The 27,808-nt window shown below is 44.8% G+C and overlaps 1 protein-coding gene and 1 long non-coding RNA gene across 2 annotated transcripts; one reads left to right on the forward strand and one right to left on the reverse strand.

The window, feature by feature from the left end:
• LOC122224702 (gamma-aminobutyric acid type A receptor subunit pi) lies at nt 1-17,255 on the reverse strand. Its single transcript, XM_042946883.1, has 9 exons — nt 17,177-17,255; nt 16,372-16,490; nt 12,270-12,337; nt 11,257-11,519; nt 9,161-9,243; nt 5,341-5,478; nt 4,482-4,634; nt 3,772-3,959; nt 1-2,073 (listed from the first exon to the last, which is right to left on the reverse strand). The coding sequence occupies exons 1-9, from the start codon at nt 17,227-17,229 to the stop codon at nt 1,771-1,773; spliced, it is 1,368 nt and encodes a 455-aa protein (XP_042802817.1). The 5' UTR covers nt 17,230-17,255; the 3' UTR covers nt 1-1,770.
• Nucleotides 5,332-27,808, forward strand: LOC122224709. The gene is made up of 3 exons (XR_006204894.1): nt 5,332-5,481; nt 11,216-11,351; nt 27,571-27,808. It is a non-coding gene; the product is annotated as an uncharacterized LOC122224709 (long non-coding RNA).

Genomic DNA, 27,808 nt, shown 5'->3' on the forward strand with positions numbered 1-27,808 from the left:
GTAGCTAATATGGTATGTTTATTTCACAGTTGCACACTTTACAGCTTTTTAAAAATATATATAATGCCTGAACAGGGTTTCAGAGCAGATATTTCCTTTTAAACTTTTTTTAAAATCACAAATATGATTGAACCATACAACCACGTTCCACCTCATTTAATTCATTTGCATTAGAACATTATGTTAAAAGCTCACTAGACACTGAATTGTGAGAATTATCAAAAAGAGAAAAAGAATGAGAGCCTATGGTACAGGAGGTTATAGAAGAGAGAAGCCATGGTTTCTTTCTGAAAGAAAAGGTAAAGGCATACATTTTCTGAAAGAAAAGGTAAAGGCATAACAAAAGAAGTTAGAGAATTAAAGATGGCAGGATTCTTTTTATGCAGGTTGAGGCTGAACTGACATCTCAGGGGTGAGCAATGCAAAAAAAAACTTTCCGTGCTGTTCCACCATCCTGGCGCCTCCCTCATGGCACGCTGACAAGTCTCCACTTATAATGCTGTTGGCTGAGCTTGACCAAGGAGTAAGGATGCACATAATGTGCTTCTTGTGTCAGAGTGAGAGTGGCTGGACTGGGAAAAGATAGCTCATCTGCATCCTGCACGTATATTCTGGAACAAGTCCCATTGTTACTCAGAAAGTTCAGGACTCTAGGCCAACATTCTCCTACTCATGCAGGAAAAGCTACTCAGAGTAGTCCAGCTAGAAGGATCGGGGTTCTGAGCAAGACCAAGCTTGTTGTAAGCCACTTGTTTCTTGGTAATGCAGCTCATTATCTGATAAGCATCCCTCCTAGTCATTAGAGTATAGGGTTAAGAGCTCCTCTTGGAAGGATGCAGGAGATCTGCTGCTTGGAACGTGGTGCTCAGAGTAGCAGATAGAAATGGACTCAATTCTGCATGTATTGTTGGCCGCAGCTCTTAGTAAGACTCCTTAGAATAAGTTTTTTAAACAATCTTCCATTTCTATCCCTGATGTGGGGAAAGGGCTTTAGCATTGTTGAGGACTGGTGTATGTATAATAGTAAAATGATAAGACATATCAAATGGGAGAGTAAAGCCCCAGAGCCCTTTCAGTTTGGATTCAGGGGAATCCATTATATCTTAGAAACAAATTTGCATTTGATATTGTTGATCTATTAATGTTTTCTTCATTTACATGTGATTTTTTAGTCATAGAACTTATTGGAGTTTGGGGACCATTCTGCTGTAGTATGAAATACTGTATTAAAGACTCATCTTGGTATTGAGTTAGTACAGTGACTTTCAGTGAATTGACTTAGGCTCACATTTCATTTTAATCAAAAACAAAAACTAGAAAGTGTTACTCCCTAAATAGGTAACAATACATTTTATAAGCACTGCAGAGATTTAGTAAATAGCACGTATGATTAATTTAGAAACAACCCCTGGCACTTGAGGGTTACTCAATACATATAATAGTTTCCTTCTCATTTTTTTACATGAGGTAAATGCAGACCAGGGAGTCACTGAGCAAATAGTCAACCCTGAGTAGGTTTGTAATCTTAGGCTCCATGGGGATGTCTTTGGTAAAGATAAAAAAGGAATGACTTGTTATTTCTATTATAAGACTCTGTAATGCTAGGACTTCTACACAGCTTAAATAACGGGTAGGGGAATATTCTTTGAGGAGAAATGCTCAGATGCTATCTACTCACTTGTTTAGCATGCACACTTGGCTTCGAAAACTGCTTGCATCATTACTTTGTTCTTTTGAAGAACCATGGCATGCAAACAATTCAGCATACTCTCAAAAATACATGTAGTATGCCCAGTAAAATACATTGGCTAGCATAAAAATCAAAGGAAATAGTAATTTGGAATAGCGATCAACATTACTGGGGTTTTGAATTGTGAAATAATCAACAATCCTGCCCATCTTATCTCGGAAGACAAACTTGAACTTGTCACTGGTTTTCATGGTCAAGTCACTATAGTCAACATTATCACCGGAAATTTCAATGCTGGCAAAGCTGATCTTCCGTTTAAAGCTGGAGATGGAGCTGTTGATAATGTTAGTAATATTGACTTCTTCCACTTCCTTCGCCGTCCCCTAGATCATAGACAACGTGGTCAGCTTGAAAGATTCGACTTAGCAAAATAAATAAGCAGGTATTTATATAATTAGAAGCCTAAGTATTGAATAATTAGGTTTAATAGAAAGTGGCATTGAGTGCCTCAGTAATTGGCTAGTGAGCCGGACTTGGCAGTCCTGTTATCCTGCTTATAGGCACCTATCCCTAGGTCCTCAGCTTGTATAAGGGGAAGAATAACCATTGCCTTCTATTGATATGCAGAGCTGTGTGCTGAATGCTCAGCCTTTGAAGTTAGCTGATCTGGGTTCAAATTCCATTCTGCCTCTTCCTACTATGAAATTTCAGTCACCTTAATCCCTTTAAAACTCAGTTTCCTTGCCTACAAAATGGTGATGATATTAATATTAATATTTACCTCATGAGACGGATGGGAAGATGGTATAAATTATGTAAAGCATTTAGTAGGTATTTGATGAGTCCCATTCTGTCTCAGTGAGGAGGGATTAATTATGAGAGATGACAGAAATCAGCAGTGTCTAAAAGTCTCTGCCACACAAACAGAAATAGTGATGCTGCCTACAATTCCAGGGAATTGTCATTCTCCAACATGCCTGGAACGGCATAGCATGTGGGGAGTGTAGTGAAGTCAGACAGAGTGGAGTTTGGATCCTTGGCCAGGCTACTGACTAGCTGTGAGGTCTTACTGAGCAGCAGATTCCTCAACAGTAAATTTGGAATAACAGTGGTGGCCATCTGATAGGCTGTTGGGTGGACTAAATGAGATGTTCAGCACATAGCCACTACTTTGTAGTGAAGCTATTCTTGTACACACAGCCAAATAAGGGCTTTCTGGTGTCTTCCATGAAGGATCTTAGTAATTCTCCATATCCCTTTTTGCCAATCTACCAAATTCAGATTTTTGTTGTTGTTGTTATTAACCATTGTCCCCTTAAGGAAGCCTATAGAGAGCAAAATGAGTGAAATCCATATTCTTCTTTGGCTGGCACATAGAGTCATTTGCCTTTGGTACTTGGGTAATACGACTGTGTGAAACGTTGCTCATGAGTCAAACATAAGGGAGCAGGCAACTGGGTCTTTGGGCTGTTTGGATTCCTTTCTGATACCCTTCCTGGGTTGTTAGGAGTATTTTAAATGATCTAATATTTGCAAAGGGCTTATGACTGTCTGGCACATGTAAATGTTCAATTGATAATAATGATTGTTATTATTCTGAGAGCTGGACCACAGTGTTTCACTGCTAATTCAGATAATGGCAGTCTTTCCCTGTTAGCAGAAATATAGGCTAATCGAGAAATTTGCCACAATTTAATTTTTTTCATACATTTTCAGTAAACCATTACTTGTATAATTTAAGAAAACAAAAATGTAACAAAATAATTAAATAGTAATTGCATATTAATATGAAACTTGTAAGCAGCTGATCACATTTGGTTTGATATTGGGTTTTTCATGGATGCTTGTGATTTCATGTTGCATGCAGATAACAGTGATTTGCTGCTAGAAAATTAAACATGTTAATATACCATTGTACTTGACAAAAAGAGCAGTCTTTTTCAAAAGGTGTCATGACTTCCAGATGCCTCCACCTGAACAGGGATGAGAATCACTGGGGATAGGAACCAGTCGGGGTCCTCTCTACAGACCAGCACATGGCAAGTGATGAATCATATATACAGGGCCCTCAAAATTCTTACCCTGTCTTTGGCTGCCATCTGCTGTAAAGAGCTGTAGTGGGCAACTGCGTATTCCAATAGGGCCCCAAACACGAAGCTAAAGCAGATTCCCAGGTACACATCGATGGCCTTTATGAAACAGTTGGTGTTAGGAAGAGAAGTGCGGGACCCGATCATCAGTGTTGTCATTGACAGTACGGTGGTCACTCCTGGGAAAACAGGTAGGCAATGTTCCCACATCAGTGGCCAGTGAACCTTTCACCTTTACTTGGCAGACCATCACCATTCAGAACTTGGCAAGGGGGACAGGACTCAGAAATGGAACAGCTCATTTTGAAAAATCTGCAGTCTTCTAGAGCAGGGTTGATTTGTCCATTTTGAATGGATATGAGTGATATGGTTTTCTAAGTGTTGCATCTTCTGTCTTCCCATTAGAGGGGGGTGTTCAGTATGTAAGATAACTGGCAATAGACATCCAATCACAATTCTCCCTTATCACTGTAAAACATGTTTAAAAATGTAGTACCTCACTCTCTGTCTCTGTCTCTGTTTCTGTCTCTGTCTCTCTGTCTCTTTCTCTCTGTGAAAGAATCTTTCAAGAAACCAACTCCTGGAACTGCCCTGTGAATATCAGTGAAAAAAAAAAAAAACCAAACCTGGTAGAAGGTAAAAAGAAACCAAAAAGGACCTGTTATGCCAGTTCTTAGAAATCTCCTGTTGGAGCTGCTTACCGATACAGGTTCTTGCAGGAACTGAATCAAGGGAAATCCAAAATGAAACCCAGGATAACACCACCAGGAAAGTGGAAGGAACATAGGTTTCCAAAATAAAATACAGGACATTCCTCCGAAGCTCAAATTGCAAGATCAGTCGTGTATAATTTCCTGATAGGGTAAATAAGAGATAGGAAACAATGTCTGTTCACATAGCAGAGTGGTTTCCCTTCGGGATGTTTAACTTAGCTATATTCACATTAAGCTATCTGTTATACGCCAAAACCTAATTAAGCATGAACTGTCATTACAGTTTCAATGAAAGAAATTGCTATTGTATAGAATGGGATTTATAGGGGTACTGGTACTCCCACCCATGATCCTTTTCTTGTGCCTTTCTCCATCATAGTATTCCTGTAGCATTATACCTGCTGGCTTCCTTGACATCTACCTCACTAGACTGGGAGCCCTTTGGGGGCCATGTCAATACTGGGCATGAAGCAGGTATTAGTGCCCAGCCCAAACCCTATGGCCCTACCACACTGCGGAGGCATGTGGTAAACTAGGGATAAACTAGGGGCGCCTGGGTGGCTCAGTCGGTTAAGCGTCCGACTTCAGCTCAGGTCACGATCTCACGGTCCGTGAGTTCGAGCCCCGCGTCGGGCTCTGGGCTGATGGCTCAGAGCCTGGAGCCTGCTTCCGATTCTGTGTCTCCCTCTCTCTCTGCCCCTCCCCCATTCATGCTCTGTCTCTCTCTGTCTCAAAAATAATAAATAAACGTTAAAAAAAAAAGAGATAAACTAGAAAAGAAATCGTATTTTTGACTCAAAATGCAACGCAGTTATTTTGCTTTTGTACAAAGTGTCTCCCAAGTTACCTGTTTCCTGCTGTGATCTGGTGACTAAGGTGAAATACCGTTGTATGGTGTACTGAGCAAGACGCAGGTTTTCCAGCCCACGCACCGAGTCGTTCCCTCTCAGCCAGCTGAACTCCACATCGTTCCCATCGTAACCCCCTGGTAAGTCAAACAGTGCAAGTCAATGCAGGGAGGCAGCAGATTGAACTCGTCTGGAAAATGCTACAATATGGGGCAACAGGAGATCTGCCTCGATGGTGCTAACTAAGTCCAAGGATGATCCCATGCAAAACTTGGCATGATTTCTCACATGCGGTTGCTGCATCTGCTTAGAATAGGATGAGCTGCTAGGCTATTTGCCATCAATTGAAAACCGGTTCTATGCTAAGCATTATTTAGACTTGGTGGATGATAGGCCTCTGGAAGTGGCCATCCTCATTATTGAAATGATATTTATTGAGCTCCTGTCTGTGCACACACACAGCTCTATGTTACATGGTGCCCTTCAGGACAATCTAGCAGCTCTGAAAATGTTCTCAGAGACTTCACAATCGGTCTGTTCTTATTTCCATATTGGCTAAAATGCAAAAACAGAAGACAAGAAACCTACCACTAGCCACTTTATTGATGTCTGTTAACATAGGCATTTGGTAAATCTCAAAGCAGTTTTACTAATATAGTCCATAATAGTAATAATAGCTACCTTTTATGAAACATTTATGGTGAGTCTTTTACACCTTATATCTCTAATATGCTCACAGACTTGCAAGGTAGACATTTATATATTTCTTCAGTAAAAAAATTTTTTTACATTTTTTGAAATTGGGATGGATCTTAGAGTTGATACATACATACATATATATAAAGTAGAGCTTACATTTTTTCCTAAAATGTTATTCAATAAATGCTGTACCTTAGAATCGAGGAATTGTAATGTCTTGCCCATTTTATACATGAAAATTCTCAGATTCAGAGAGACTGCTCAACTTTCTCAGGATAGCAGGGCAAGTTAATAACAAAGCCAGGATTGTACCTCAGGAAAGTCTAAACCCAAAACCCATGGACAATGATGGTGATGATAATATCTATCATTTAGTAAGCAATGGCATTTCTAAGTGCTTTACAATATTATCATCTCATTTAATCCTCAGAATAGCTCTTTGAGAAGACAGATGAGTGGTTAATAATCACATGAAAAGATGCTCGACATCATTAACCATTAGGGGAAAGCAAATCAAAATCACAGTAAGATACCACTTCACACCCATAAGAATGGATGTCATGAAAAAGACAGACAATAACCAATGATGAGAACGCGGAGAAACTGGAACATCCCTGGTGGGACCGTAAAATGGTGCAACCATTTTGGAAAACAGTTTGGCAGCTTCTTGAAAGGTTGAACATAAATTTACTATTTGATCCAGCATTCCACTCCTAAGCATCTGCCCAAGAGAAATCAAATCATGTCCACAAAAAGCTTGTACACAAATGTTCACAGTGGCATTATTCTTAATAACTGCAGGGTGGAACCAAGCCAAAAGGACTTGTATTACTTGTACTCTTTCATACGGAATAACGAGGAATAAAGCAATAGAAAGGAACGAAGTACTGATCCACACTCCAACATGTATGAGCCTCAAAAACATGCTAAGTGAAGGAAGCCAGATGCAAAAGACCACACGGTGCATTGATTCCATTTATATGAAATATCCAGAAAAAGCAAATCCATAGAGACAGAAAGTAGATTAGTGGTTAACTGGGCGTGAGGGTCGGGTGGCGGCAATGGGAGAGACTGCAAATGTGCACAAGGATCTTTTTGGTTGATGGAAATGTTCTAACAATGAAATGTGGCAGTGGTTGCATAACTGGGCAGATTTGCCCATAATCTTTGGACTTCACACTTAAAAGGGCTGAATTTTGTGGTATGTACATTTTACCTCAATAAAGCTGTTAAAAAATAACTCTCTAAGTCAGACAGTATTATTTTTCCTTCTTCACAAGTGAGGAAACTGGGGTCAGGAGAGGTTAGTTCTACTCACCCAGAGTCACAGCTAGTGACAGGAAAAACCCAGTGATTTTGGTACCTGCGATCTTAACCATGGAAGTGTATTGCCTTCATTTTCCCAGGCTACTGGGAAGAGGGATGCCAGTGTTGGGACTAACATTTTGTTAAGTCTTAGCTTGTAGTATCCACTGTTTAACAGTGGTTATCTTCCCTCCATAGGGCAGAGAAGTGGTCATGGGTTCTTAGAGGATTTCCAGGTAAAAATTGTCTGTGGGTTTTCTCTCAGAACCACCCCCAAATGTACTGATGTTAGCTGTGCAAATATGCCTAGAAGCCCAGAGAAATACAAAAATAGCTAAAAAATGTGAGTCATACATGCTTCTACCCAGACACCGTACTTTTACAAGTATTAAAATGCTCACAATCATGGCATTATCACTACTCTGGTGGGCTGGTAGCAATTCTTTTCTAGGGATGGTGTTCAGGAAAAAAAGCCCTCAGTGAGGTTTCTGTACCCAAATAACTGCTAAGAAACACTCAGTGAATGCTTCCCCTGTTCACTGGGGATGGTATTTGTGCAAGCAGAGTGCTGGAGTTTCCAGGAGAATCTCACTCCTGGGATTTGAGATGAGCACAGCCATACATGGAGGGCAATTACTTTTTCCATGTGGGGTTGAAAATGAGTTCTCTTTTTGATATCCTCAAGTTTTATTCTGCCCCCAAATAGCTGTCTTGCTTTAAGTAGGTTTTTCATGTATTTAATCAATAAGGTAATTAATCTGCCTGTCTGAGTCTTTAATTAAATGTCTACTTCTGAAAAATGACTACTGCCTCATAATGGTTGTGCTTCTTGGATGTTGACCACGTGTGTCCTCATGTAAGACGTGCTTACTGATGTCCAGTGCTTGACTATGGTTTTTCCTCCTGACACAAGCCATCCCTTGATGCCTTGATAACTCCTCTCTGAGCCATTATTTTCCTAGGACACCGGTCACAGGTACACTTTCCCAAGTTTGGTGGGCATTTCAGAACAATGGATATTACTCAACAATGCCATTTGACACACATCAACTTAGAATAAATGCTCATTCTTCATCATAAATCCCCAGACTGCAGTTTGAATTCCCATTAGTGGCATCACTGTATTAAAGTACACACACACACACACACACACACACACACACACACTCCAAACAACTTCTCTTCAAAGTTAGAAGCAGATGTAGGGGCGCCTGGGTGGCGCAGTCGGTTAAGCGTCCGACTTCAGCCAGGTCACGATCTCGCGGTCCGTGAGTTCGAGCCCCGCGTCAGGCTCTGGGCTGATGGCTCGGAGCCTGGAGCCTGTTTCCGATTCTGTGTCTCCCTCTCTCTCTGACCCTCCCCCGTTCATGCTCTGTCTCTCTCTGTCCCAAAAATAAATAAAAAACGTTGAAAAAAAAAAATTCAAAGTTAGAAGCAGATGCAACGAATGCCAATGATTGCTTTGCACGTTACCATTTTTTACCCCTGCTGTGTTCTTTCTGGCTTCTGGTGCCTTCTCAGATTCTGAGTCCCACTCCTCATCCAATTGACCCCCATTTCCTTCACTGTCCTGTCTACTCTTAGGTGGAAATATTTAGTGTTGGTGCACAGCGGCATTCCCCAAAAGATGTCATATTGGAAGGTTTGTTGCTGAGAGGTCTCTAAATCTCTCTGGCTAAACACTCAGAAGGGCTTAATCAATTGGAATCAACACCGAGAAAAGAAAGGCCATTGTGTATAGGTCTCTCTCCATGAATACACTGATCTAAGTCACCCAGGAAAATCATCTCAAGGGGCTGCAGGATATATACTCACAGCTTTCCAGTTGCAACTTGCATGTCTGTGTGTCCATGGGGTATTTAGACAGGTCCATGTTACATGCAACAGTCGTTGTGATTCTAAGAAAGGAAAAATGGGTTCAAAAGGAGTGTTGTGGGGGAAAATACACATTCCCTGTTAAGGGCAACTCCAAGAAGACTTTCACCTTGGCCCTTACAGTGAACGTGTGACTTGGAGCCTACACGCAAAACATTCCTGAGCTTTTCTGTGCTAAGTGACATCTTTGAGATGTGGTAAAAGCTGGGGCCCAGGATGGAGGAAGCAAGAATGTTGGCAATGAAGAGGCAAATGTGCAACATATTGCAGAACAGAATCACTCATTGGCTTGAGATGCGTTTGCATCCAGTTTTAAAATTTAATCTTCCTGACAAACGCACGAGGAGCTAGAACAGAGATCCCAACACTGCTGTCACCATTTGACAACAGATTCCGGCTTGCCTTGGCTCACACAGCTCTTAGTGGCAGAGCTGGGGCTGGATCCCAGGTCTGCTGGCTGTGCAGTTCTCCAGGACCCTGCCTCCTGGAGGGGATCAGCATTTGCAGAGGAAGTGGAGGATGTTGGAGGGTCCCAGGCACTGTGGCTCTTAGGGACCAACATTCAGGGACATTCAATTAAACCTCAATAAAGCCCTCACAGTGGAGATTTCAACTGGCCCACCTTTATCTCCCTTTTCCTTCAGTGTCATACATTTTTATTAAGTGTCGTCATTAAGCACTGTGCTGGGTTCTTGGGGAAAGTGAAATGTTGTGTTCATGGTGCCCACCTTGAGGAAGCTCCCTTAAGGGAGAGAGAGTAACAACAGCTACTATTTACTGAGCGCTTACCCCAAGCCAATCCCCAGGGAAAGTGCTTCACATGCATTATCCCTTTGAATTTATACAACAGCTTTATGAGGTAGGAAAAATCATTCTGCTTTTGCTGCTGAGGAAACCGAGGTTCAGAGAGTCTAGCAACTTGCCTAAGGTCACAGAGTAGGGACAGAACAGGGACTCACCCCCAAATATGTCTAATTCTAGAGCGAGGCTGTTAAATGTCATCTATAATTTGTAATCCTTGTACAAAACAGATTATCTTATGTGCAAAATACAGACAGACACATCCATGCACACACACGTACACCCATGGGAAGAGTTAGTGTTGATTGGAGCTGGGTGTCATGGGAGAGGTCTAGTTTAGCTTCTTGAAAGAAGGGTTGGGGTTTGGGCTGGTTTTTGCATAATTCAGTGTGGCTGAGGAATGTCAGATGAGCAGTCCAAAAATTCAGTTTATTGGTTAGCTCAGTCTTTGTTTCCTAACAGCAGCCTCTTGGGATTTAAGAGTATTAGGTTCTCAGCCTTCTACCCAAGGACTGTGAGAGCATATGGTTTGTCCGGTCCTTGCACATCCCTTGTGCAAACAGCCCTGAGCCTCTGCCTGTGGGTTGCCTCTTGCAGCACCTAGGGAACACCTTCCCTATTCTAGCCAACCAGCCTCTTGATAAACTTCTACTGGGTGGAAGGAACTTTTGGCCTCAGGGATTTGGAGAAGAGACAAAGGGAGGCCGTGGTTGCAGATGACAGAGGCCTTGGGGCACTGTGCTTTGATTCTCTGTACAAAAATGACTCAGACGAGTAGAGATGCATTCTGCAGCAACTCTAGCTCCACTAAGTCCCATGAAAGGAAAAATTTTTACATTTCCTCCTGCTGTTCCCCGTCTTCTCTTGCTAACTTCCTTTTACTCTTTAAGACTCAGCTCAGAGTTCTGTCTCTAACGTACTCCCCAACTCCCTAGGATTCTGAACTTCCCTTTGTTATTCATCTGTGTCAGGACAATGTCTCATTCAGCTCTGTGTTCTCGGTGTCCAGAGTGGGGCCTGGCCCAGAGCAGTCATTCAGTAGTTGCTTATTGAGCCAAACTGAACTGAGGGAGGGCCCTTCAATTGTAGGGACAAGAATCTAGGAAGGCAGGGGCATGACAAGGGTGGGACGTGGGGGTGCTTATCTGACAGCTGCTCAGAACTATCCAGGATATATTTATGCCTTTTCTCTAGCCATCTCCCCTCCAGCCCTGCGGTTGCAGCCACCCAGTCACCTGAGAGCATACAGGACTGTGCCATTGGAGAAGAGGCGGATGAGCCTGTTGCCCACAGTGACGTCATGGAGGAAGGACTTCTTGGACTCCACAATGTAAGTGTCCGGCACCCAGAGGAACTCCACAAGGCGCGCATCCAGAGTGAAGCTCTTGTTGCCTTCAAATACCAGCCGCTGGTCCGTCCAGCGCTGTCTGAGGTATATGGTGGCTGTATAGTCCTGAGGGGGAAGCCAGGTAGTGGAAATGGATTGGGGGGAGAAAGACTTTGAAAACGGAAGGGAAGGGGTCAAGTCGTATTCCCTTCCCCACCTCCACTTAGGTTAAGAGTACGTACTATAATAGACATTGGTGAACAAAGTCTTATTCTTGGGGGAGCAGCCTGTTAGCAATAAGAGAAGAAAGCACCTTATCTGTTCTAGAGAGTAACCGTCACTGCCAAAAGGGAGCCCTATAGGAGCATGTTTAGCGCCTTAACTTACTTACCTTCTATCACAAAAGCCCCTCCAAACCGTTGAAGGTTTTGGTGAGCTAAGTGCTTAGGTTGTCCAAGATCGTACCCGGACTGCACAGTGGGCCCCTTGGCAACCTGCTTTTTGTGTCAGCTTATCTGTACTGGGTGTTCTTAAGTGAGAGGATGGTGGAAAGAAGTCATGCGAGTGTTGGTTTTCATTAGCTTAGCTTAGCTTCCGCCCTGGGAGGGTCCATGTGATATTCAGGCTTCCCCACTGCCCTTTGATTCTCTCCCCGGTTTTCATCCCTTACCAGATGCACCCGCTCCCCTCCCTCATTTCTTCCCTCCTGGCCTTTGAATCCACTTTCCTTCCTTTTCAGAAGATCTGTTTTATAAGAATCTTCCACTCTCTTGAGTTTTGGGATAGGTTTCCAGCCTCTGCCATTCCAAGAGCATGGGGGCTGTGAGTCTCTGTTCTGTTTTTTGAGTAGCTAGAAGGTGTATCCCCATAAAACACGAGGAGAAGGTCTCCTCAGGTGGAAGATGAAGGGGCCACACTTACCATGTTACTCTCTGAAATACTAGAAATACTTGCAATGTCCAGAGTCAGTGCTATCTGAACTGGTTCTCCTAAGAATGAAGAAAAAACCAGAAGGACTTACACAGAGACACAAACACACTACATTAGCACAATGTTTTAAAAATTATAAAATTATGAAAGCAACATTCACCTATTGGGAAATTTTAACCACTCTAGAAGTATATAAAGCAAAAGGTGGATATCTACCCACCCCTGTCAGGAGGAACCATTGTGTAGAATGGGAAAAAATGTATGAAAAATGTTTGTATAAAAAATGCACAAATATGTAAATAGCTTAATGTGTAAGAGAGACCACACTACGTTCATTAGTGCAGATTTTAAAGGATGTAGTTGTATTTGCTATTTCTTACTTGGAGGATTTTTCCTGTGGTGCTTTGCAAGGGACAGATTATTTAGAAATGTAGTAGGGGATTTAGGATTTTGCACAGAGATCTTCATTTTTTTTTCCCCTCAACTAAGTAAATTTACCACAAGATGGCATTCAAGACTGCTCATGGTTGAGCTCCTGCTCACCTCCTGATGCTTTGCTACTCTTCCTTTACTCTCCCAAAAGCCTAAACTATTTAGAATTCCAGAACCTTCCCCATGAGATCTGGTACATAGATACTGGGCCTCAAGCTTAACTTCTGAGAGCGCCCGCCTCAGCTCTGGAGACAGAGGCCTTGGGGCCACCATTCTCAGAAGCCAGGCCAGGGCAGTGTATTCTTCCTCAGACTGGAGATGCAGAAGAAAAGCCCAGGAGTGAGAAAGATGTTGGCTTACAACTGGGAAGAGTTACCGAGTCTTTCGGAACTGCAGACTTCTCACCTACAAGTGGGGATAATGCTAATGACACCATAGGGTCATGGAGAGGGCTAAAGGAGATTCGGCATGTGGCAGCTTCTCTGCAGGATGGTGGCAAGAGGGATACGTGTGAAGTGCCTGCCCAGCCAGATGTGTAGGAGGTGCTCACGAATAGTTATCTGTACAAAGCTCCCAGGATTGTGTCTGTCACATAATAACAGAGGCTCAGTAAGTGGCATTTGCCTACCCCTCTTCTCCTCCTTAATCCTAGCTCATTCTGGAAAAAGAACAACTTTACTCACCAGGTTAATAGCTGCAACAACATTCTCTTGTAATAAAGAACTAGGGGTGTGTCAGGGGACTGTGACACTGCATTAACCAGGAAGAGGGGAGGTGAAATTCAAAGGAAGCTTAAAACCATCTAATTGGTAGGAATCAGACAAAGCGACCTACTTATTCACAGAAGGAAACTAAGCCATAGAATATAGGTGGGAATTTGGAAGTGGAGTTTTAGAACCAATGCAATTAAAAGTAATGAAGTAAATGCTTGGTGTTAATACTTGGTGGAAAAGTGGGAGATCTTTGAGGACAGACTGTGGAAGGTGCTGAAGGAGTATGGTGCTAGGTGGCTTTCTGCCCCTCAAGGCAGAAATTGAGAAAAGGAGCTTGGAGCCAGAGTGTTTGAATCCTATGCCCACCACCTCATAGCTGTGTGACCTTGAGCAAATTGCTAAGCTACAATTTCTCACCTATAAAATAGAGCTACTAGTGCCTGGTATTATGGGTTGGGTTGGGAAAGTTACAAGATCTATTTTAAGTGCCTGGAGCACAGTGGGCAGTGGCTGAGTGTTATTTGCTCTCCCTGAGGAACATGGAGAACAGAAAACACACAAAAGTTCCATCCCACTGTGCTTTCTGTTTACTTTGTATCTAATTAGTCCAGTCTGGGCCTTGCTTCAGTTGGCTTCTTTAGGGACCAGAACTTGCTTTCTTCCCCTTGAGTTATCAAAGTAAGCTGTGCCACCAGAGGGCAGCTTCCTCCTAGGAAAGAGGTCAAAGCCAGTTCCTGGACAGTGTTCTTAGGGCTTGTTTATAAATCTGTGCTCTGTGTACCTTGTTCCCTGAAAAACCCTATGGAGGTCTTTTCTCTTAAGGACCCCAGGGACCTAAAACCTGGGTGGACAGGCAGTACAGAAAACATGGCTGCTCCACGGAACTCCCGGCCACCACGTAAATGTAGTTCCTTTAGGAGACCAATTGCCAAGGTGTTGGGGCTCACCTTCTTTTTGACTAAGGACCGCTTACCCCCTTCTCACCCCAGGTGGATCTGGGCCTCACCCTCCTTGGGTCCACCCCAGGTTCATTGCCCAAGAATCTTGCCTGTTGTCAACCTATGAACAGGCAACAAGAAGGGCAGTATCCTGGCCTATTGTTTGGGGTTTGGGAGGCAGAGGAATTGGATCTAACCAGGGTGTACAGACTCACATGCTTGTCATTAGTGTCCTGCTGGGCCTGGGAAGACTAGGGGAGGTTGAAGCCTTCCTAGGTTTGTTAAAGTAAGGACCTCAAATCTCAATTGTGTGGCCATGAAAATGGTCTCTCGGATCTCCAACTGAGGTGGGTGTAATTGGCCCAGCTCCTGTGCTCTGAAATCTATTTGTGCACTTGCTCTGAGGCCATGCTTCCTGAAGGCTGCACCCCACCAGTGACTGAGTGTGGCGGGGATATGAAGGCACACTGTTCCTGGGAGGCAGAGATAGGAGATTCCTCTGATGGCAAATTTGGCTCCAGGATTCTCTGGGGCCCTTCCACACACACATAGAACCGTAGTGTAGTCTATGACACCTCTGTCCAACCTTCCTTCCCTCCCTCTCTCCTTCCCCAGGGGTCAGCTTCCCTCTCTTCCCACCCCACATTCTGTCATAGATATTGCCCCAGTGAATATCTTGCATGGATAATTCCCTTTTGTGTTGGCTCTCCAGTGGACTAACCCACTAATCCTAGATTTGACCAGAGAATTTTGTCATGTGAGGGGAGGAGCAGGAAGGAAAGGGGATTAGAATAGACTGCATCCTGATGATATGGCAGGTGCCATGGTTCTTATTCACACACTTCATTTCAATCAGTCCTCTCTGTGAGGCAGAAGATATATCCCCACTTTATAGAGAGGTGACTTAGAAAGCTAAGGTGTTGGGCAAGCAGTAGATCCAGGAGCCAAATGGAGGTTTGTTCAACTCCAAACCTCTTTCTACCACTTTATGCTCTGCGTAAGGAGACATTAGAGACACAGAGAGACTGAGACTCTGTGAGGAGGTATATTATTGGTTTCATCCCTCCCTCTTTCCCTCATGCCATCAATAAATACTAATCGACCACTTGCTATATGCCAAGCACTGAGCTGCTGCTAGGGTTAGTGAGGTAACTTTACTGAGGTAAATAAAGCAAGACTCCCCCAAGAGACTGTAGCCTAAAGCTGAGACAGATATAAAACCAGTGGCAACGATGGTATTGCCAGGTAGTGGCTAGGATTTGGAAGTATGTTCAAAGTAAAGTGTGAAGAATGGGGATAGGGCCTAGAGGAATCAGGGCTGGCTTCTCACAGGAGGAAGCCTTCGATTAGAGCCGTGAAGAAAAATTGGCATTTTGCCAGGGAGGGAATTTGAAAGAAGCTGTTCTCAGCAGATAAACAGTCTCAGCAAAGGCAGGAGACCAGGGAAGCCAAGGAGGTCAGGGAGTGTTTGGGGCACATTCCTGGCAGGGCATAGCGGGAGGAGTTGGGGCAGACGAGACTGGCAGAGATAGAGGCTGGCCTAGGAAGGCCCTGGTGTGCCATGCAAAGGGCTCTGGACTCTATGCTGAGGATGCTGGGACATAGGCAGGTATTTTGAGCAGGAAAAGGACCCAGGCAGGCCATCTAGGTGGCACCGTTGGGGGTTAGCCTTGAGTGACCAGGCTGGAGGCAGGAAGACTAGGTGGCATGGTCCTTAAATAATGACACTGGAAGTGGGGGTAGAAGGAAGACAGTGTGTAGGAGGTTGTTAGAGGCTCTAGTCACCTCCTCAGCTGGGAAGAGGATTTCTTCATCCTGCAGGTTGAGAAGCAAAGCACGTTCTTCAAAATAGTGTGAAAATCACTTGCTGTCCTCATCCATTATTGCTAATCCTTAACAGGTTGTAGATCAGAAAAAGGAGTCAACTAAAATCTCATGAAACCCTCCTCTGCATATTGTCTCTGTTCTCCTTCTTTTGAATTGTTGTACTGGACAGAAAGGATGACCTACCACCAAAATTGGGCCTGAGAAATTTATTATATCCTGCTGTGAGATTCTCAAAGCCAGGCAGGGAGAGCTTGTCACTTCTGCTGACCTCAATGTTGAACTGATTCCCCTGGATGCACATCCTGGAAAAGAAGATGAGTGTTGCTTATCTGTGAATAAGCATGTACACACACAAACTTGAGCTTGTGTTTGCATGTATGTCTGTGTGTTGTGCCCATGTACCAGTGGTGACTTTCCCAGAGAGAAATCTCTAATTTTAAGCTGCTGAATTAATATGTCCTTATCCCATTCCATTTTATTACCCATTTGGCATACCTCAGAATGCTGAGGTAATTTGGGAACCCCTCCAAGTGTCTTTAGAAAAAACACAAGTGGGGGCACCTGGGTGGGTTAGTTGGTTAAGTGCCCAACTCTTGATGTTGGCTTAGGTCATGATCTCACAGTTCGTGGGATCAAGCCCCCACAGTGGGCTCTGCACTAACATCGCAGCACCTGCTTTGGATTCTCTCTCTCTCTTCCTCCTCCATCTCTCATGAGCACATGCTCGCTTGCTCTCTCTCTCTCTCTCTCTCTCTCTCTCTCAAAATAAATAAACATTTAAAAAAACCCACAATGGTTCACCCATGTATGACCATTTTGGAAGCTTGAATAAATGGCAGGGAGTTGTGTTGTCTGGGTGTTTCAAGGAGGTGGACAGACTAGGCTTTGTCTTGCCATTAGTTTCTTACTAATGACCTGCCACCCTTCCTACTTCAACCACATACTCAAAGCAATTCAGACCAAGGTCATTATAGGGCAGCAAACTCACCTTGGAGTCAAGAGACTCAGACACACAAAGGTCAAATGGAGACTGTATTTCATGTTGACAAGGCGCTCACGCAGAGAGGGGCCAAAGTAGCAATCACCTGGGAAAACAGATGGGCAAGGCAGGAGAGGTGACCCAAAGGGCTCACCTCTGCCAAGCCCAGCTCCGTCCTGTGGGTCATCAGCCGCAGCAGTTTTTCAACATGTGTGGAGAGCAGCCTCTTTCTATACTATTTGGTTATCCCTTCCATTCCCTGCATGCCATCCAGGAATGACTCCATTTTGGAGGATCATCATGTTATATCCAACCCAAATAAAGGCTGACACCTTGTTTAGAGAGTAGTTCACCAGCCCCAGAAATGCAGCCAGTCCATCCTGGACTGTGTATTTTGGAAACCCCAGGACTGTCCTTACCCTCTCCTTATCTTGACTTTGCCAGGAAGGACATCCCCAACTAGGCACTCACCCCGACCATGCCATTTATCCAAGGGTCTAAGTCTATTAAGCAGGTCATGTAGACAGGAAATGAAAACTTCCCAATAATAAACAAACACACAAGTAGACTTTCCAAGAACCATCCATGTGCAAAGAATACATTAGATACTTTCCCACGGATCTTCTCACTCCATGTCCCAGTGCCGTTGTGAGGTGGGTAGGTTAATCCCGAACTGGGATGAGCAAACAGAGGCTCACAGAAAGGTCACTGTGCTAGTGAATGTCAGAGGAGACTTTGAGTCCAGGGCTGGCAGCCTCACACCAGTGATATCGGCTGCTCTCCCAACCTTCCAGACCTGCTCCCTGGGCACTCTAAAGCCGTTCAGCTGGTTAGGTGAGCATGAGGACCATCAGGGAAGGCATGGCCCCGGGGCCTGGCCTCCTCAGGCTTGGGAGCTACTGTCAGATGTTCCTCTGAGAGAGTAGCCAGCAGCCAGGCAGGTGAGCCTGTGACCTGTCATGATGGTGACAGCAGAGTGGGGGTTCTCGGGTGCGGCTCCGGCCTTGTACCTAGGCAGGCAGTCCCAGGGTGGCTTGTCCCCTTCCTCTGTGGCAACCTGTGTCAACCAGGCTACTTTCAAGAGGCTAACCATTCTGGGGCTTAGGATATGATTCAACAATTAATTAACTAATATAATTTTACCTACAAAATGGATACATGCTCATTGTGGAAGTGAAAAAGAAGACAGAAATGTAGAAAGTTGAAAGTAGAAGTCCCAATGATGTGTCCTGTAGGTTCATCAGCTTAACAAATGTACCACTCTGGTGGGGGATGTGATAGTGGGGAAGGTTGTGTGTGGGGTGGGTGGGGGGCACAATTTTATTATGAACCCAAAATTTCTCTAAAAAATAAAGGCTCTTCCTCACTTCCCTCTAGTCTTGTACCTAAGAGACAATCAACTGTCAACAGTTGTTTTATCTACGCATATATACATGTATATAAATATGAAGAAAACAGTTAAAAAGTAAAATTGGTGTTATAGCATGCATTTTTTTGCTACTTACTTGTTTTGCTTAATAATGATAGCAAACATTTATTACATATTTAATGCATGTTTGCACTCTGCTAAGAATCTTGGAAATCCTTGTGACTCATTAAAGTCATGACTACCACTCTCCTCATTTTCCCAAATGAAACAGCTGAGGCTTAGAGAGAATAAGAAGCAGTCCCAAGGTTGTATGGCAAGTGAGGGGCAGACTGAATCCAGGCAAGCTGACCCAATCACTTTTAACCACTACACCATGACACAATGCTCTTTTCCAATGTCAGAGACCTCTCCATGTCAGTTCCTACAGATCTGCTTCATTCCTCCTAATGGTTCAAAGTATGTCATAAGATCAGCATACCAACATTTATATAACACATGTCCTGCTTATGGTACTAAGTTATTTCCACATGTTTTACTGTTACAAAATCAGTAATGAACATCTTTGCATGTGTGTAAGGTTCTAGAACTCTGCACTTCTTCATATTCCTCTACCTCAGCCCTTTCCTTCTCACTCATCTTTTGATAAATCAACATTATCAGTCCACCAATGATCATATTCAAACTTTCTTCCTTTAGTTCATCTTCCCAGTCTCTGTCCATTCACCCATCCCCAGCATCATTCCCTCCATTCCTTCATTCAATTTTCCAAAGGCTTTACAAGCTCCTTCTGGGAATCAGACATGTATGAGGTATCCACCAGAGCTCCCATCTAGTGAGAGAGAGGGAGTGTAAGCAGTGAAGTGACACAGTGTTCCTGTGACTGTCCTGTAACAGGGGCTGAGGCAAAGGATCCATGGTGTGCAAAGGAAGTGAGTGATCAGTTTCATTGGTGGAGGGTGGGACAGTGCCAGAATGGAAGTCATAGAGAAGGTCATTAGATTCTTGAAGAATGTGTTTGCATTTTTTCCAGGTGAACAAAGAAAGGTGGAGCCCTCCAGATGCTGGGCAAAGATATGGAGGCTTGCCCACCAACACTCTCCTACCCACTTATGCTCAGTCTCTGCCCTCTAGCCCATGGCCATCTGTAACTTCTCCCTAGTCTGGTCTGAATTAGCTTCTTTCTCATTTTGGGATATTCCTAAATTCTTTCTCTTCCTATGTGAAATTGAACTTTATCAGGCAAGTTGGGGAACAATCTAGCTTCAGCTCTAAGACCCCTATTGAATCGTGTTTTCCCCGTGCCCAGCCCTATGTTAGGAAGTGAGAATGTTTGGGCCTTGGGCCTCTGAATCTGCCCCAAGCAATCTCATGTCCTAAAAAGCTTTGCCCACACCAGACCTGGAAATGTGATCCCATTTGTCCCTGCTTATCTTGTCAGGTTGCTGAGCATGTCTCATTTTATTAAGGAGGAAAAGAGAGGGAGAGAAAGCCCTCTAGATGCTCTCAGGTGCTATAGGTGCTGTGTTTGGTGCTTAATCACATTTAATTCTCATGAACATCTGGCCTAGTAGGTGTTAATTTCTGGAGTTGGATCTCAGATTGGTGAAGGGATTTGGCCAAGGCCACGTAGGAGTTAAGTGCCATGATGTGAATCCAGGTCTTCTTCCAAAACCCTGTTCTTTGCGCTGCATTTGGGAAGACGACCCCAGCTCCCAAAGTGAACTAGATTACACTTGACTCTGGTCCTTCTTTCACCAAATCCATCTCTGGGGTAGAGTGCTGTATCTCCAGTATGTCCCAAATGGCAACTGCACTGGTGTGTTTTCCTCTCATGTGGCGATAGAGCCAACCATCAAGTGACGATTTGTGTATCCACCCGCCTGAATGAAGGCTCCAGCCACCAGTGCTGATACAGATGATGGGAATGGCGTTTAGCAGAGTCACCCACTGAGCCACCAGAGGGCAGTGCCCTGAGGGTTGTCGCCACAGCTACAGGGGACCTGGAGAGTCCAGCTGCATCTACCCTGCGCACCTGCGGGGAACATGGGACTCACGATGTTCCTGGAGGCTCCTGAGTAGGGGCGGCCTATGAACTCTTCCCCTACTCTGAGGAGCTTTCTGCCAGGATCTCTCCTCTACTTCTAGAAGAGAGCTTGAGCTTTGGGTTGATACACCTGAGTCATTTAACCTTTCAGAGTCTTGGCTTTCCTATCTGACAAACGGGAGGAGAAAACACTCAATAAATATTAATTTTCATTCTCTCCTTTCTGCCTCTGTGGGGACTTCATTGATCCCACCATGACCATGAGAACCAAAGCTCAATCTCTTTCTATACCCCATGCTGCCACCCACGGTATGAGCTGACTACAGCATCCTCTTGAGGGCACTCATTTCGGCATCACCTCCAGAAGGACGGGGTCACACACAGGACTTCAGGGTCACCTACGTGGCAGATGGCAGCTTTCTCTGGATTGGCTCTGAGAAGCAGAGGTAATTGCAGTACATGCAGGTTTCTGCTCCCATTCCCAGAATCCCCATCACATAGACAGTGAGCCCCAAAAGCGTCATGCCCAGCCTCCTTCTCACGCAGGCACAGCTCCCTGACTTCTGTCACTTCAGCACAGACAGAATCATTTGTTGGGAAGCAGGAGTGGAGCCCAAATTAGGTTGAGGTGAGGAAAGGGATTATTGCCTTGGGCCCTCCCTAAGAAAATCACAGCAGGTGAAGTTGTGTGGTGGGGGCCTGGTCTGCAGCATAGAAAGGAAGGTCAGGCAAGAGGAACTGTCATCTCGGCTCTGCCACTGACTCGGAGACTATATTACTTCTCCCTGAGGTTTAGTTTCCTCCACTATGAAATGGGAGAGTAATCAATAGTTCTTCAGACAGCAGTGGATAGATGCTTAGCAAATTCTAGGCGAGGGCCCCTCCCCTCACTCCCAGCACAGCTTGTATCTGAATCTCCTTCCCTCTCCTCCCTCCAAGTACAGAGGGGCCAGCAATTCTCTTACCAGGCAGCTGCTGAGGCCCTGTTAGGGCAGGCCCTTCAGGCTTTCAGGCTGGGCATTCAGGCAGGACATGATCTTCTGGGTCCCCAAGAGTCTCCTCATCCTCAGCCCTGACTCCTTGGATGCAGGCACAGGCCACTCTCTGATGGAGTGGCTCTCTCCATGGGGTAGACAGAGCTGCAGGACCGGCTAGGCAGGCAAGTGGGCAGGGCTTCCCACAGCTCCTCCCCTGGGTGGAGCTCTGACCTGGTCCTGGGTGTCTGTGGGAATCACTCAGCTCCTACTATGGCTATTGGCTGCCAGGAGTTTGATTCTGAGTTGGTGTCTCAGCTGAGCTCCTGGACCACAGCCAGCAAAGATCAAAGACCCATGGAAGTCAAATACAGTGGGTGACCGCACCCACCACGCCTGGAAGAGGAGTCCCTTTCAGAGGGAGGTTCTAAATTTTGACGACACCTCTATCCTGGTATCATGGAGCAGGAGTTAGCAGCACATATGACCTTGGACAAGCCACTTTACCTCCTTAATTCTCAGCCTCCCATTCTGAAGATAGAACTTAATCATTTCTAAAATTCTGATTCCTTGTTGTGCATTTTAAGAGCACCTTTGAAACTATCAGAAAGCCTAGTCTATGTAAAAGGACACTTGCAGATCTGAGAACATCCTGCTTTCCAGGCTGGAAAGTTTCAAAAAGAGATATTGGGGCCAAGGGAATGGAGGACAGAGGCTGAGCTAGCCAATGCAGAAAGAGGTGGGAGGGACTGGCTAGATTTGTCCCTGTCTCCTCTTTCACCATCTCTGTCCCTCACACAGAGGATTCTTCAACTCCCTGTGAAGTCCCTCTAGGAGCATCCGTCCTCCATACTCCATCGAACATCCTAACAGAACTTCTTCAACAGTGTGCATGCACTCCTGAATCCTCCCTGTCACCATAACCAGTGGCCCCGAAACTCACTCCTGGCTCCAGCCCCATAGGAAGGCACAAGGGATTTCCCGGAGGCCTGGCTTTGCACCCTGAGAGAGCCAGGAGCCAGGAGTCTGTCTGATGGAGAGAGCATAGGCTGTGGCAGGAAGCCCTGAGGCCCTCCTGCCCTCCTGACATGGTGGCCAAGCTCCTGCCCTACCCCAGCTGGTCTTGGAGGTGAGAAGGTGGTGAGACAGGAGAGAGGTAAGAGAGGGAGCAAATGAAGCTGCTAGGAGTAAAAGGAGGTAGGACTGAACGGGTGGGCATCGGCGTGCAGTGCCCCATAGAAGCCTCTGGCTCCAAGTCAGTTTCCTTAGTGCGCCCCAGCCTGGCCTGCCTTGCGAACATTTCTGTGCGCCCAAAGAGAAAGCTCTTTGGTTTCTCCGGAGAGGCCTTGCTTTCACCTGGGAACCTTGAAGGCAGCTGAAACAGGCCTGGTTGAAGAGCTGGTTTTCAGGTTCTCCTTGAATGGAAAGTGGTTTGTGGCTTTTCTCAGAGTTTCCAAGATGTTCTCACATAAAACAAAGGCTCACAAGTAACAAAGACAATTCAGAGCTGGGGCTGGGGTGGGAGTGGGGTGTCCTATGACTCAGGAACAGTGAGACTTAGATGAAAGAACACAGGCCGGCTGGGTGGCTTTTGGCAGGTTACTTAAGCCTCTTTGGACCTCGGTTTCCTTTTCTGACAAACAGAGATGATGGTTTTTTGCAGTGTTGCTGAAGAATTCAGCAATGACAGGGACTCCTGGGTGGCTCAGTCAGTTGAGTGTCTGACTTCGGCTCAGGTCATGATCTCACCGTTTGTGGGTTTAAGTCCCACGTTGGGCTCTGTGCTGACAGCTCAGAGCCTGGAGCCTGCTTTGGATTCTGTGTCTCCCTCTCTCTCTCTTTGCCCCTCCTGCACTCACACTCTGTCTCTCAAAAATAAATAAATGTTAAAAAAAAAAAAAAGAATTCAAGGACAGCTGTAAGGGCATATCTGAAGCTACCTGGCACATTGTAGGTACTCACTAAATTGTTCTTTTTATTCTGATGTTAGTATCGTTTCATGTTTATACTTCTCTGTCCAATCCTCCATCCAGTATCTGTCTATGTCTATCATGAATTTATCATATTTCTCATCACTATCATTAATTTGTCATCTATTATCTACCTATTATCCATTTATCCTGTATTCAATCTTCCCAGATTGTAGTGCTTTCACTGTGTGGGTCTGTACTATCCTTCTGTGTGGGCATCCGGTAAATATGTTAATAGACTGACTATACCTGGGGTCAGGGCAAGCCAAAACTCAAATTACCAAAGCAGGTACAATAAGGGGTTTTATCTCCCAGTTTCAAACAATGCTTGAATCTCATGCCAGCCTCTTAGATTTCTTTCAGAACAACTGAAGGAATAAATGCCCAGAGTAGGGAGTTTCCATGGAAGCCAAGTCCTGCTTCCAGTGGTCTTGGCCTTGCTCCTTGGCTCCAGAACCCCCAGCAGCCTCTGTACCATCCAAGCCACCTAGCTTCCAAGTGTGACCTCTAGTCTCAGGATGCCTGAGGTCAGTGGTATTTTAGGATGTTCAGCTATGCAGACACACTGCCCATGGGTTACTCATGCCGGTGGCTGCCTCCTACACCACATAGCTGCACACCCTCCTAGAATGTGTCCCAGAAAAACAAAGGCCGGAGCGAGGGAGTATGCCTTGCCTGGTGCATCAATCACCATGCACACAAGATACTATTAAATCATAATAATGCCATCCATTTATATGGTGCTTTGTAGTTTTCAGAGCCTTCACACGTGCCTGTGCCTTGTCTTATTTGAGCCGCATTAAAATCCTGTGAAGCAAGCAGGGTTCGTTCCTTTATTTTCATTTTGTGGATGAGAAAGCTGTGCCCAGAGTCACACAGCTACTAAGTATGGACTGGAACCCAGGTCTTAGGATTTGGGGTCCGCTGCTTGCCTCACATGTCCATTCAGTGATTTGGGGTGGGGGCTGGGGAGAACAGAGGAATAGAGTTCAAGTGAAGCAGGGGACAGAGCCAGACTTTGGATCTTCCTCTGGCCTGGGAGGCCATGCTGGAACAAGACCACCAAGCACCTGTGATCCCAGGAAATGCTGTCTGTCAGAATGAACACCCCACAACCCTGCCAACCCCTCTAGAAACTCTAGACATCCTGGATCTCCTTATTCCCTGCCCCTCCCCCCCATCAACTGATCCCCACTCCAGATACTGTCTCGTTTATCTCATCTGTATCTCCTCACCTTGGAGACCGAGGTCTCCTAAAAGAGACCTGCAGGCACCAGGCCCTGTGTAAGATGAGCCTCTGAAGTGTGGGCAGAAAATATTAGAATTTCTAGAACTTCAAACAATGGGAAAGACATTGCATTTTCTAGTATTTACTATGTGATGGGTACTGGCCACTCACTGCTCTGTCAGTCAGGCTATCCAAGGTCACATACCAAAGTCACATACCAATCAGCCTGGCCACACTGGCCTGAGATAGAGCAGGGGCTCTAAACTTGGAGGGCTTGGCACCCACTCCTTTGCTTTCTGTGTAACTTGACCTTCTGCAGGGCAGGTGAGCCAAGTTAAATGAATTTATGATTTGTTTTCACTAAATAAACCCTGAAGAAATAGATACATGCTTAAAAATGAGTCCCGCCAGAGGAAACTACTTCAAGAAGATAGCATTAATAATGCAAACAGAGGCAAACAGCAAGAAATTGGTAGTGTTGATGTTTGGCCTACCTAATGCCCAGCTTAATTAAACATCTTCCATATGAAGAGTTCGGGTGGTTTTCAAACCTTCTGGTTAAAAATATAAAATACACAAGAACAACTGATGGACATCAAGAAAAAATGGAAATTTGCCAGCTGGATTTAAACAAAAGCCTTTGTATAATTGGTGAGGAAGACTGAAACATTAATATTTTAGTAAGCACAGCCAATGAAGCACTTTTTTCATTTGGATGTCTGTACCTTACTGTGGTATCTTTTTTCAATTCTGAAAGCTGTAAGAATCAAGCATCAAAGTAATTTGCACTTAAAACCCGATCTTCTAAATACTGAACTGCACAATGTTAATATGAAGATAGCACAAACATAATAAAACATATCAACCACATAGCACTCACTAAAAACATCAGCATTCGTAATAATTCCTTTCAGTGAAAAGGTTTTTTTGTATTATTAACAAAATAAAAGCCTTAAAAGAAGTGTTATTTTATCCTTAGCTCATTCATTTAAATTCTTCTTTCTATGAGTTAACTATGGTATTGTGATTTATAATATGAAATACATATTTGGTCTTTGTCCTTCTTACTGGCCCGGAGGTAAAATTCTTGTGATTTTTCCCGGTGATGAGAGTAATAACTATGTCTTTTGTTATGTTAATGTGGTCACTTTTGGAATGCCCCTGGGTCACCTAAGGGTGGGGGCTGGTTGCCAGAGGAGGCCACCAGGTGATTCGAGGATTGGAACTTTCAGTCCCACCCGCTATTCCCAGGGAGGGCAGAGGGGGCTGGAGGTTGAAACAACCACCATAGGCTAATGACTCAATCAATTATGTTTAAGTAATGAAGCCTCCATAAAATCTCAACAAGACAGGGTTCAGAAAGTTTCTGCCTTGGTGAACACATGGAGGTAGCCAGGAAAGTGGTGGGCACAGAGAGGGCATGGGAGCTCTGTGCCCTTCCCCGTATCTTGCCTTGTGCATCACTTGTATCCGGCTGTTCCTGAGCTATATCCCTCATAATAAACCGGTAATCTAGTCAGTAAAATATTTCTGAGTTTTGTGAGCAAATTAATCGAACCCAAGGTCGTTAGAACCAAGGTCATTAGAGCCTCTGGTCTACATGCTGGTTGGACAGAAGTACAGGTGACGGGCCACCTGCACTTGTGATTGGCATCTGAAGTTGAGGGTGGAGCAGTCTGGTGGGACTGAGCCCTTAACCCATTGGATCTGATGCTTTCTCTGTGTAGATAGTCTCAGAATTGAGTTGGATTATAGGACATCCAGCTGATGTTGGAGAATTGCTTGTTGGTGTGGGGAAAAAACCCACACGTTGGAGGTGGGTACAGAATCATTACTTGCACCCATACTGTATTAGGACATGAGATACGTATGTGATTTCTATGTATATTGAGGGTACAGAGTCAAGAAAATATGGGGAAAGTTGGGCCAGACCATTGAGGAAGTTCCTGGCTATTCTTTCATCTTCCAATTATATTTTGTCTACCACATATCACCAGACTGATTTTCATAAAACCGCACAGGGGACCACATTCCTACTCTGATTTCTGCTTTCTGTTGAACCCCCTCTCCTAGAAAGAGTGGCAGACCTAAGTGCCTTCTGGGGCTGGGCCGCTGACTTGATGTAAGAAGAGGGTTGAATGTAAGGCATGGTGAAAGCAGCAGCAAGCAGGAGCATTCTTTGCCTTAAAATATTCCAACTTAAAAATTCTAAACCTTGGACAGACATGAGAAAACCCTGCCCTGGCCTAGATGGAATTTGTGGGCTGGCTTCTGAAAACCCCTGAGGAGGTCAAGGCTGACCTTGGAAAATGCTCTCCATCTCTTCAGACAGATCTCTCGCTGCTTGCTCCCAAATGGAGTCTACACTGTGGTCATTGCTAATTGGTGCTGATCTTGGCCCTATACTAGTCCCTCTTCCTGGCCAAGTAAGCCCCAGCTGAACAAGTCTGGTTCTAATGCATCCTCCTCTGTGGAGCAACTTGACTTCCCCTTCCCAGAGCTGCCCGCACATGTTGCTCTTACTCTTAGTGGGTTTTACTGTTCTCAACAGATCACTGATCTGCCTGCCTCCACTACCAAGCTGGATGCTCCCCGAGGTCAGGTCCTTTGTCTTATTAATTAGTGCATCCCCAATACCAAGGTCAGTGCCTAGGTCACTGGTGGGTGAGTCTGCTGAGCTAATGAAAGCATGTAAACAATGGCTACCTGTATGCCGGGTAACAGCAGTACATTATTAACTCTAGTGTTTGCTTCTAATTTCTAATAATAATAATAAGCACATGCCTTCTCCTTTCACCCCTCCGCCCTCTCTCTGCAGCTCCCTCAGCTCCAGTGCATGCACTTTTGGACTTTATGTGCTTAACAGACAGGAAGTAAAAGAAATGGCAAGTGGTGAAAGTTTCTTTCTCAGCCATGTCTCTGCAGTGGAGACAAAACCATGCAGCGGGTCTGCCTAGATGTGCCCGTGTCAGCTTCACCAGGAGTACCTATTAAAGATGCACATTCCTGGGGTGCCTGGGTGGCTCAGTTGTTTGAGTGTCCAACTCTTGATTTCG

The sequence above is a fragment of the Panthera leo genome, chromosome A1, assembly GCF_018350215.1.
Source record: "Panthera leo isolate Ple1 chromosome A1, P.leo_Ple1_pat1.1, whole genome shotgun sequence".
Lineage (NCBI taxonomy): Eukaryota > Metazoa > Chordata > Mammalia > Carnivora > Felidae > Panthera > Panthera leo.

What these genes read in the sequence shown, in the direction of transcription:
- LOC122224702 (XM_042946883.1), bottom strand. Translation starts at nt 17,229, where the DNA reads ATGAAATACAGTCTCCATTTGACCTTTGTGTGTCTGAGTCTCTTGACT. An exon ending in CAGATCACAGCAGGAAACAG is followed by an intron (nt 4,635 to 5,340) that starts GTAACTTGGGAG and finishes TTACCCTATCAG; the next exon opens with GAAATTATACACGACTGATC. An exon ending in AGATGGCAGCCAAAGACAGG is followed by an intron (nt 2,074 to 3,771) that starts GTAAGAATTTTG and finishes TCTATGATCTAG; the next exon opens with GGGACGGCGAAGGAAGTGGA.